Genomic DNA, 12,185 nt, shown 5'->3' on the forward strand with positions numbered 1-12,185 from the left:
AAAATTTTACACTCTTCAAATGATATCATTAAGAAAATTAAAAGGAACCAGGTGTTGTGGTGCATGCCAACAATCTCAGTATTATAGGCAGCTAAGTTCAGTAGAAATTAATAAGCAGTCAAACAGGGATAAGCCCTCAAGGGAGTCAGTGCCAAAGATGAGAATACTTTACAACTGTGGCTGGAGGCACACTTGTTTAAGGCTAGGCTTCAAGAGAAAGACGCAAAAGCCAGACCTACATATGTCCCTAAGGGATAAACAGTAACATGGAATTATACAATTATACAATAAATAGCACCACCTGGTCCAGGAAGTCCAGATTGTCCAGTCACCTGGATGGGTGACCACAGCATGGTAATCCATCCCTTCCCAGAAATACTTTTATTCTTTCCATGTACCTTTGCTACGTGACCCACTTCCCTATTGGATCAATATTAACTAAGCAGCTATACTTGTAATCCTATAGGTTGATTATAGTTTGACCTTGTTGTACCCACACTGTGATTTTGCTGTATAAATTAACCCTGACAAAGGGTCTCAGTGGCAATCCACTATCATGGCCCCTCCTGTCTTTCAGGAGTTATTCCTCAAAGCATGTTTCCTACTCTAGACCTCCTTATCTTAACTATCCCTTACAATTCATTCTTCAATTTTGGAAGACACGAACTCAGCACATCTAACATGTAGCAGGTTGGGAGTTACATATCTCCTATATCACCAGCACTTCGGTGATGAAGTAAAAGGATCTTGAGTTTGACCTCAAGGCCAGCCTCGATTACATAGCCTACATATGATATGATGATATGAAATGATACATGATATATAATATATATTAATCCCACCCATAAAACAAATACATTGTTTCATAAATATATGCAAATTTTGAAAAAGGAAAATGAAAAAGGAAATTAAAAGTGAGAAAATAGGCCGGTTGTGGTGGTAAACACCTGTAATCCTGGCACTTGGGAGGCTGAGGCAGGAGGATTGCTATGAGTTTGAAACCAGCCTGGACTACATAGGGTGTTCCAGGTCAGCCTCAACTACATAGTGAGACCCTGTCTCAAAAAAACAAAACAGAAAAGTGAGAAAATAGTATATTGACAAAAATTTTCATTTAAAATATATAAAAACCTCTACAACTCATTAAAAAGAAATAATCCATTTTTATAATATGCAAAATATTTGAGGAGACACCATAAAAACAAGACATGAAAGCCTGATGTGCACATGAAAAGGTTCATTCCAAAAAAGTGCAAGATAAAACCACAAGGAGCTACTACTACACATCTGTTAGAATGGTTTTAGACTGAAAATTCCAACTAATGGGGGATATGGAGCAACTGGAATAATAATGCATTGCTTGTGGAAATATAACACATTGGAAAGCAGTTGTAGAGATACTTTAAAATTAAACAGATATCATATTACAAAGTGATTCCACTCATATTTTTGCCAATGAAATGAAAGAATATGAACAAAATGTTCTTAGAAGGTTTGTTTTTAATAGCCAACAACCTAAATGATTACCAAGTGGTAAATGAAAATATATATCCATACAATGAAATAAGTCTAGCAATAAAAGGAATGAACTGTTGATACACCGTAACAATATGAATGATTTTGAAATACTATTTTAAAATAAAATAATACATACTGTATGATTGCAACAAACCACAAATTTAATCTGAGGAGACAGAAATGACATCGGGGGTACTCTGGAACCAGAACTGGGAAGAGAGATGAGGAAAGGACACAGTGAACTGTTGGAGTTGGTGGAGAGAATCTATTTGCTGCTTGTAGCAGGAGTTCCATAGGTGTACATATTTGTCAAAATTCATCGAATTTTACACTTAAAATGGTGAATTTTGTTGTTTTAATATTTGACCCAGGGCCCGGGATTTGGCTCAGTGGTTCCACCTCCTGCCTCGCAAATGCAAGGTCCCGAGTACCATCCCCAGCACCAAAAACAAACAAACAAACAAACAAACAAACAAACAAAACAAAAAACAAAAAACCAACACAAAAAACAAAACAAACCCTCACTTTTCGTTTTAATAAAAACTGTATCTAGAGAACAAAAGGAGGTAAAGAAGCTAAGGGTTTTGAGTCTGGGTTACAGGGTGGCCATGCGCAGAATCCGGCTGCTAGGATGGAATGCCAATAAGAAAAGAGCACTTGGTGGTGAAGTAACCTACCCACCTATTGCCTATAATCTTGGAAATATTTTCCTAATAAGCAAAGACAAACTTTTTGAAATATTTGTTGCCTTAGAATAATTTTAGGAAAACAAAGAAGTACTCATTAAGGTGAAAGTTGATTATTACTTACAGAAATGTGGTTGGAAATCTTCAATACTAAGCTAGCCAAGTAGAAGTCAAAAAGAAACTAGACTAGCCATGGAATTCTGTAATGGGAAGAATGCATGGTCCAGAGCCTGTGAAACTGAAGCCTGAATTTATTTCCCAAATAATGTGCTCTATGGGCAATGTTAACTCCTTGATTGAAATGTGGCATTTGAAATGTGGATATCCAAGAGCCAGGAGAGTTGAGAACACTTGAAATTTTCAACTCATTTGAAACACAATGTGCTTTGCTCCCCAGCACCCTCACTGGATAAATTTATGATTTTTTTTTCTCCTTAGGAGGCCATCTCAGGAGCTATGGACATAATGAAGGTGGAGGGGACACAATGTGCTAAGGAATTTCAGAGCAAAAAAGGTACCCATTGTTCCATCCCAGCATAGTTTGCCTTCCTTCAGCATCTGCATCGTTGGCCATTAAAGGAATGAAAATGGCCATCCAGTTTTTCTGGCACCATTTATTAGAAGAGCTTTTGTTTTTCAGTAAATGTTGTTGATCTCTTGGTTAAAAGTCTTTGACGGCATGGTTCAGTTGTAAAATTCTTCTGTTCTGTTGATATTTCTGTTCTTAGGCCAATGCTACACTGTCTTCATTACTGTAGCTTTGTAAATTTTTAGTAAACTGAGTAGTACACTTCTCCTTACTTCCTTTTAGTAGTGGTTTGAAATTTTACATATTTTGTAAAATTGTATTGTATTATATTTTGCCAACTTTACTCCTAAATATTTCCTGTTTGGGATGTTATTATAAGTGGTATGTTTACATTTTGATTCCCATTCATCCTCCAAAGAACCTTCAGGTAGTATAATACTAAAAGCCTGAGTACTTTAAGATTAGGAGCACTGCACAAATGTCTTCTTTCACTGCTTTTACAGCATTATACTGGAGACTGTAGTCAGTCCAATAAGAAATAAAAAAGAAGGGAAAAAGAAATTAAGGACATACAGTTTGGGAAGGAAAAAATAAAACAATAAATAAAAGAAAAAATTATTTGGTAGCTGTAGAACAGAACAAACCACTCAGATACACAATAAAATGGGTGAATATAAAAACATTATGGTCAATCACAAAGGGCAGGTATGTTTCATTTATATGCAGTTCTAAGAAAAGTGAAAGAGATCTATAGTGCACCAAACCAGGTCAGTGTTTGGCAAGGGACAGGAGTGTGGAGGAAACCTTTGGGGCAGATGGAGCATTCTCTTTTCTTGACTGGATGGAGGTACACAGTCAAATGTATTTGCCAGGGTTTTTTGGGTGGGCTGGGGATTTGGCTCAGTGGTTCCATTGCCTGCCTTGCAAGCACAAGGGCTTTTTCTTTAAAATGTTCACTGAAAATACATGTATTTTATACTGTATATTCACTTCAAAAAAGTTGGTGACACAAATTCCCAGTTCATATTTTAATTTCCCTGGCAGTTTTATAACTGGGTTTGTGAGACTAAGAAAGGAATGAAGAATGATAAAAATGGAATAGGGCCGGGGATTTGGTCAGTGGTTCCACTGCCTGCCTCTCAAGCGCAAGGACCAGAGTTCTAAAGTGGACTAAAGTAAAATTAAGTTGTTTATTTCTTTAATTGCTTCAAAACATAACTGAATGTCTCAAGAAAAAATAGTATTGGGTGTTTATCACTGATATAGAAATAAATAGTGTGACAACCATGGCACACAAGATAGAGGGGATATACTGTTATTGGGTCCTTTGGCAACACATAAAAGTAAACGCTAATTAATTAAAAATGTACCTTTTAAATCCAAGGACAAAATATGCATTGCCAATTATAAGTCATAAAAGAAGATAAGAAAAGTTGGGCATGGTGGCACATGCCTGTAATCCCAGCACTCCACAGGGTGAGGCAGGAGGATCACAGATTCAAGGACAGTCTGGCTACATAGCAAGATCTTGACTTGAAAAATCAGTACACCAGCCACAAAAAGTATAAAAAGATAACATTAAAAAATCACATTTTAAAAATTCAATTCATATAAGAGAAGGCATAAAGGGAGAAAAGAGAAACAATGAACAGATGGAAGAAAACATCTGCAAAACAGTAAACTTTAATCCAGCCATATCAATGATCACATCAAATGCTAATGGTCTGAAAACACAGTTACAGTACATATAAGAATTTTAAACTGATTGAAGAAACAAGACCCAACTATATGCTGTCTACAAGAAATGCCTTTAAAGATATAGATAAATAGGTTAAAAGTTAAACAATATGCGAATCTAACTTAAAAACCAAAATGGTATATTAGCACCAATTTCAGTACAAAATAAATGATCAGGAATGAAAGACATGGCACAGGCATAATGGAATTATCCAAAAAGACACAACAATCCTAACTGTGTCTGCTCCAGCCCCTCAAAAATACATGAGGTGAAAAGTAGTGACATTAAAATGGAGAAATAGACAAATTAATTGGAGATCTTATTATCTTTCTCTCAGTAACTGATTGCACAAGTTAGGACATAGATGGCCTAAACAGCACAACCACATGACTAAACCAGATTGACATGTATCGAATATTCCACATAACAGCAGAATACATTTCCAAGTCCTCACAGATGGACTGTAGTTTGGGCTATTAAACAAATAGTTTAAAGAAGAGAAAAAAACAAAAACAGAAATCACACAGTGTGTATTCTTCAACCATAATGGAACCAAAATAGAAAACAGTAAGAGAAAGAAATGGGAACAGTTCTTATTTTAAAATTAAACAAAATTAATCCATGAGTTAATTAAGAAAACAAAAGAAACTAAAAGCATACATTTTTGATGGAATGAAAATGCAATATATCAAAATCTGTATAAAGTTTCTAAAGCAGCAGGGAATGCTTAGAATTCAATGCTATTATTGGAAAAATCTCATATTAGCAGTCTAATCCTTCACATCAAGAAACTAGAAAAAAGGGCTGGGGATTTAGCTCAGTGGTTCCACAACCTGCCTCACAAGCATAAGGTCCTGAGATCCATCCCCAGTTCAAAAAACAAACAAACAAACAAACAAAAAAGAAACTAGAAAAAAGAAGGTGAAATTAATGTCATAGTATATAGAAGAAAGAAAATTGTAATATGAGCTGCAAATAATAAAATTTAAAGACAAAATATAAATCAATGAAACAAAATGCTGATGCTTCCCCAACAAAATATCAGTAAAATCAATAAACATACAGCTATATTGACAAAAAAGACATAGAATATACAAATCACCAATATCAAGAATGAAAGAGGGCTGGGGATTTAGCTCAGTGGCACCGTGCCTACCTGGCAAGCACAAGGTCCAGAGTTTGATCCCCAGTACCAGAGGAAAAAAAAATGAAAAGGCATGTCCTGACACTGAAATAATAATAAAGGAACCCTACAAAACACCAACAACAACAACTCTACATTCATAAATTCTATAATTTAGATGAAATGGATGAATTTCTTTTTTTTCCTATTTTTTATTAGTACATACTGGTATCTCGTTATGTTCACATTTTTTATGGGGAGCTAGCTGGTACATATGCATAACATATTTTAATTCTTTTTAAAATCCCCTTTCTCTCTTCTCTCTCCCTCCTTCCATCTCTTGGCCTCTTTCCCACTTGCAAAAGATCTATCTCCCTATTTCTATAATTTTTACTCTGCTCTTTTTTTGAAATTTGTGATATTTAAGTTTGTGTGTCTGATTTACTTTATGTAACATTACTGTCTCAAGTTGCATCCATTTTCCTACAAATGACTCAATTCTATCCTTCATTATGGAAGAGTAGGACTCCATTGTGTATAAATAAATAAAACATTTTCTTTATCCATTCATCTACTGAAGGATATATAAGCCATTTCCATGACGTAGCTATTTTGAACTGTGCTACTATAAATATGGGTGTGCATGTATTACTGGAATATGATATTTTGAACTTTTTTCAGGAAGATACCTAAAAGGGGAATAACTGGGTTACATAAAATTTCTAGTTTCAGTTTTTTGAGGAATCTTCATCTGGATTTTCAGGATAGTTGTACTAGTTTACATTTCTACTGACTATGTTTAAGGGTTCTTTTTTCCCCGCACCCTCACCAGCATTAGTTGTTGTGTGATTTCTTGATGATAGCCATTCTTTCTGGAGTAAGATAAAATCTCAGTGTTGTTTTAACCTGCATTTCGCTAGGGCCAGTGATGTTGAACATTTTTTTCATGTATTAATTACCCATTTGTATTTCTTCATCTGAAAAGTACTTGTTCATTTCAGTTGCCCTTTTTTTAGGTTGAGTCTTTTATTTGAGATAGAGGTCTAATATTTTGAGTTTCTTAAATATTCTACATACTAGTTTTCTGTATAAGGAATAGCTGGCAAAATTTTTTCTCCATTCTGTAGGTCATCTCTGCTTTATTGCTTGTTTCCTTTGCTGTGCAGAAAATTTTAAATTTTATATAATCCAATTTGATATTATTTCTTGTGCCTTTGGATTCTGTTCAGAAAGTCCTTGCCTATGCCTATGTGTTATAGTTTGTGTCTAGATGTCCCCTCAAAGCCTCATGCGGCCCTAGGTGGGTCTTTTTCAGAGGTGGCTAAATCTAGAGTGTATGGTACTGGAATTAAGGGTGTGTGATTACTAAATCAGTCCACTGATTGGTTTGGCACTGCTCTAATCCTGGTAGCCAGATACAATAAGAGAGACAGAAAGAGGCTTATCTTGTTTTGCTACCATCTTTGGAGCCAGCCAAATATGGGCTGAAACTTCTACAAACTGTGAGCTAAATAAACCATTTCTCTTTTAACTTTGAGTGTTGGGTATTTTGTCTCAGCAATGAGAAAAGTAGCTAAGATACTATATCTTCAAGAGTTTTACCTATTTTATCTTCCAGATGACTGTTTCTGTTTTAGCATTTAGATCTTTGATCCATTTTTATTTTAGGTTACTACACAGCGAGATCCCCACATGCTGTTTTATCACTGTGTCTTTGTAGTGTAACTTGAAGTCCAGAACTGTGATGCCTCCTGCTTCGCTCTTGTTGCTCAGGATAGCTTTTGCTATTATGGGTCTCTTCTAGTTCCACATGAACCTCATAATTGTTTTCTCCAGTTCTTTGAGAAATGTTATTGGCATTTTGATTGAGATTGTGTTAAGTCTGTATATGAGCTTTGGAAGTATAGCTATTATGACTATATTGGTTCTGCCTATCCAAGAACAAAGGATATCTTTCCATTTTCTGATGTCCTCTTTGATCTCCTTTTTCAGAGTACTATAATTTTTTGTTGTAGAAAACTTACTTTCCTTGTTAAATTTATTTCTAGGCATTTTATTTTTCCTGATGCTATTGTGAATGGTATTGTTTTCCTAATTTCTTTCTCAGGGAGTTTATGATTGTTGTACAGAAATGTTTGTGTGTATGAACTTTGTGTCCTGCTGTGTTACTGAATTTGGTTATTCTAGGAGTCTTCTAGTGGAATATTCGTTTTGGGTCTTTCTGTATAGAAAGGATCTTGTCATCTGCAAATAATAATTTGACCTCTTCTTTTCCTATTCATAGCCCTTTCATTTTTTTTCTCTTGCCTGATTGCTCTGGCTACTGTTTCAAGAATTATATTGAATAGGAGTGGTGATATGAACATCCTTATCTTATTCCTGATTTTAGGATAAAAGCTTTCCTCTTCTCCCCACTTAACAGGATGCTTTGATGAAAAATGGATGTTGGATTTTGTTAAAGGGTTTTTCAAAAGCACTTTTTCTAAGGTGCATCAACTGAGATGATCATGTGATTTTTGTCTTTACTTCTTCTTATGTAAGGTATTATATATTTGGATGAGCTATCCTTACTTATCCCTACTTGACAACTCCTACTTGGTCATGATATATCATCTTTTTCAATGATTTGTTGCATTCTCTTACCCTATATCTTGTTGAGGATTTTTTGGTCTATGTTCATTAAAGAAATTGGCCTGTAGTTCTCTTTTTGGGGGTGCTGAGTCCTTTTCCGATTTTGTAATCAAGGTATTTTATCCTCCAGAAATGACTTTGGGAGTACTCTTTCCCTTTCAGTTTCACTGAAGAATATGAGGAGTATTGGCATTAAATCTTCACTAAATTTCTTGTAGAATTTGGCAGTGAATCCATCAGGTCCTGTTCTCTTAGTTGGTAGTTTTTTAAATTACTTCCTCAATTTTATTTATTGGATTGTTCAAGGTTTTTATATCTTCATGCTTTCGTTTTGGTAATTTATATGTATCTAGCAATCCATTAATTTCTTCTGACTTCTCCAATTTAGTAAAGTACAGATTTTCATAGTAGTTCCTAATAATCTGGATTTTGGCACAGCCCATTGTGATTTCACCTTTTTCATTTCTTTTTTTTTTTTTCATGATGAAATAATATTTTCACTGGGGTTTTGGGGAATAAAACATCAGGAAAACATAAAGGAGAAAAATCACTTGAAGTCACCGGTAACATTTAAAAATATCCCCACCAGGTACTTGTATATGCATTTACTTTAAATGCTTTTGTTGTCTTTGTTCTTCTGGTTAGGGGTATCGAACTCAGGACTTTTTGCTTGCAAGGCAGATGGGGTACCACTGAGCTAATCACCTTTTTCATTTCTAACTGCATTGATTTGGGTCATTTCCTTCTTTCTTTGCAAGCTTGGCTAGGGGTTTGTTAATTTTGTTTGTTTCAAAGAACCAGCGCTTTGATTCATTGATTCTTTGTATTTTTCTAATCTCAATTTTCCTAGCTCTGCTCTGACATTATTTTAGTTTTTGAGAGGAGGTCTTGCTTTGTAGTTCAGACTGGCCTTGCACTCACTATATACACTATATATATGCTGGACTTGAACTCAGTCCCATCCTCTTGCCTCAGCCTCCTAAATGCTGGGATTACAGGTGTGCACCACTACACCTGGCTTTGCTCTGATCTTTATCATTTCCTTCCTTGCACTAACTTTGGATTTATGTTGTTCTTGTTTTTCTAGGACCTTAAGGTGCATCATTAAATTATTTATTTGGACTCCCTCTGCTTCTGTGGTATGAGCATTCACAGCTATAAACTTCTCTCTTGGGACTGTTGTCATTGTGTCCCGTAGGTTCTCATATGTTATTATTGTTTGACTCTATGAATTGTTTAATTTCCTTGATTATTCAAGAAAATATTATTTAATTTCATGTTTGCATAATTTCCGTGGTTCCTTTTGCCATTGCTTTTTAGTTTCATTGCACTATAATCTGGTAATATGCATGAGGTAGTTTGAGTTCTTTTGCATTTACTTAAGCATGTTTTATGGGCTAGTATGTGGTTTATTTTGGAGAAAGTCCTATGTGCTGCTGAGAATAAGGTGCATTCTATTGTTGGGTGGAATACTGTAGATATCTAGTAAGTCCTTTTGTTCAAAGGTATGATTCAACTCCAATATTTCACTGTTGATTTTTGTCTAGTTGATCTATTTGTGATGATAGGGTGTTGAGGTCCTCCATTATAATTGTATTAGTATTTATCTGGTCTCCCATGACTGTGAATCTCTTTGGATTAAATGTATCTCTTATATAGAGCATATTGTTGGATCTTTCTTCCTCCTTTACTCTTTATAGTTGCCTCATATATTTTTATGGATTATTCAATCTTTTCCCTAATGATGAACGAGTAATCTTTCAATTAGATTTCTAGAAGTAAGATTGCTGAGTCAAAGGGTCAATGCATACACACTTTGGGTAGGTATTTCAGTATCCTCGAAAGCAAGTTATGAGAATACTGTTTTTTCACATACATACTGTCAAAATATGAGATTTTTACAAACATCATTAAGTAAAAAATGACAATAGCATAATTTTAATGTGTATTCATTTTAGATAGTTGGTTAAATGTTAATTTGTTTACTTACATATTTTGCCATTTTATATTGAAATGTTGCCTTTTCTTCTAAACTTTGACAGCTACCTGTATATTTAAGTACTCATCTTTTTTTCCATGATATACCTTTTATTTGCTGTCTGACTTTGATTATAAGGGTTTTTTGGTCACACATTTGCTTTTATGCTTTAGTAAAGCTTATTGAATTACTCAGTAGTAGAATTTTTGTAGAACAACCTAGACTACAATAGAGTGAAAATTAACTTTGGAGGTACAGATTTGCAGTAGAGGACTTGCTTAGCATGGACAAGGTTTTGGTTTCAATCTCCAGCACCATAAAATATAAAATAAGGTTAACATAATTCTATTGTACCAGGAGGAAGGTGCTGGACTAAAGTCATTTAACTGAATTTTATTTTTTTATATTCATAAATTTATTCATTCAACCATATGAATTGAGTTTCTACTCCATGCTAAGCATTCTTATTTGGTGCCCTGGGAGAGAATGAGCTACGTTTGAAGGTCCAATGTACCTGTCACAGCCTGGGTCTTGAGATACACAATTTTGGCGATGGCTGCCTTGACATCCTTGTTTCTCAGGGTATAAATGAGTGGGTTGAGGATTGGTGTAAGGATAGCATAGGCTACATTGCCCATGATGTGGAAGTCGAGGGGCAGGTCAGCCCTGTAGGCCACATAGGCTATAGCAATGGATGAGTAGTAGGTGCCCACCACAAGGAGGTGGGAGCTGCAGGTGGAAAAAGCCTTTGAACGTCCTTCTTGGGAGTTGATGCGAAGAACTGAAGCCAGAATGTGAGCATATGAAAGAAGCACCAGGAGAAGCGGGAGGAAGGACACCACCATGGCTATGCAGAAGCCCATGAGGGTCTGGGGGCTGGTGTCAGAGCAGGATGCCTGGACCAACGCTAAGTGATCACAGAAGCAGTGGTAGATGTAGGCAATGTGGTTATATGCCATCTGGGAAGTCTTTACTACGGCTGTGATGGGCAAGAGGAGGGCAGTGATCCAGGCACTGGCTGCGAGTGCAGCATTGGTGTGTGGAGTCATGTGGACAGGGTAGTGCAGTGGGCGGCAGATGGCTACATAGCGGTCGTAGGCCATCACCACCAGGATGAAGGCTTCTGAGCATGTAAAGCTTTGGAAAAGGTACATCTGCAATAAGCATGAAGGAAAGCTGAGGAAGCGGTCCCCAAGCAGGAACAGGGAGAGCATCTTGGGGACAGTGGTTGTGGTGAAAAGGATGTCCAGTGCTGAGAGATTGATCAGAAAGAAGTACATGGGCTTGTGGAGGCTGGGCTCTGCTACCACGGCCAACAGGATCAGGGTATTACCCATAAGGATGAGAAGATAGAAGAGGAGGAAAATAAAAAACACAGGAAGGAAGAAGGTCTCTGGAAGAGAGGGTATGCCCACAAGGTAGAAGACGGGTGAGCCATCTATTGATCCATTACAGGTTGTTTCCCCCATGGTGAAACAGAGCTGGATTTCGAGGAGACAGGTAGCTGGACTATTTGGACACTAGGAGAATCTGGAACCGTAGAAACAAAGGACATAAAAATTCTATAATGTTTATAGTTAATATAAGCATAATTATTTAAACCAGTTCTATAAGATTGGTGGTGGTCTATGGTATTTACTTCTATCTTGTAAACCCAAAGTTTTACAAATATTTATCAGTTAGTAACCTACTGAGAAGCTTTATGTTGTGTTTAAGTGATTGTGTTGAAAGTGAAGAAGAAAGGCAAAATTCTTGTTCCTAGCATTTACATTTTACTGAGAAAATCATATAAACATTTGATTAATGAATTAATATTGTGAAATGCTATGGAAAGACATCTCTGGTGCTCATCTGAGGTTCTAGGGTGCATGGCCCGGGTTTTCAGAGTCCTTAAATGAAGCCCTTAGATTTTGTCTCTATTTTTACACTCACTCAAAATTCCGCCATGTGTCATTGGAAGGGCTGCTTTTTCCAAGGTTCTC

General features: G+C 36.1%; 1 protein-coding gene across 1 annotated transcript; it reads right to left on the reverse strand.

Moving 5' to 3' along the window:
- Positions 1–10,563: 10,563 nt before the first annotated feature.
- On the reverse strand, positions 10,564–11,818 carry LOC104847730 (olfactory receptor 2AT4). The gene has a single exon (XM_010603292.2). It carries the CDS (start codon positions 11,670–11,672, stop codon positions 10,695–10,697), a length of 978 nt encoding a protein of 325 aa, XP_010601594.1. The 5' UTR covers positions 11,673–11,818; the 3' UTR covers positions 10,564–10,694.
- Positions 11,819–12,185: the final 367 nt, after the last annotated feature.

This window comes from Fukomys damarensis, unplaced genomic scaffold (genome assembly GCF_012274545.1).
Source record: "Fukomys damarensis isolate Sample0158 unplaced genomic scaffold, DMR_v1.0_HiC HiC_scaffold_16, whole genome shotgun sequence".
Taxonomy (NCBI): domain Eukaryota; kingdom Metazoa; phylum Chordata; class Mammalia; order Rodentia; family Bathyergidae; genus Fukomys; species Fukomys damarensis.

Excerpts from the sequence above, each read along its gene's own strand:
- LOC104847730 (XM_010603292.2), bottom strand. The coding sequence starts at position 11,672 with ATGGGGGAAACAACCTGTAATGGATCAATAGATGGCTCACCCGTCTTC.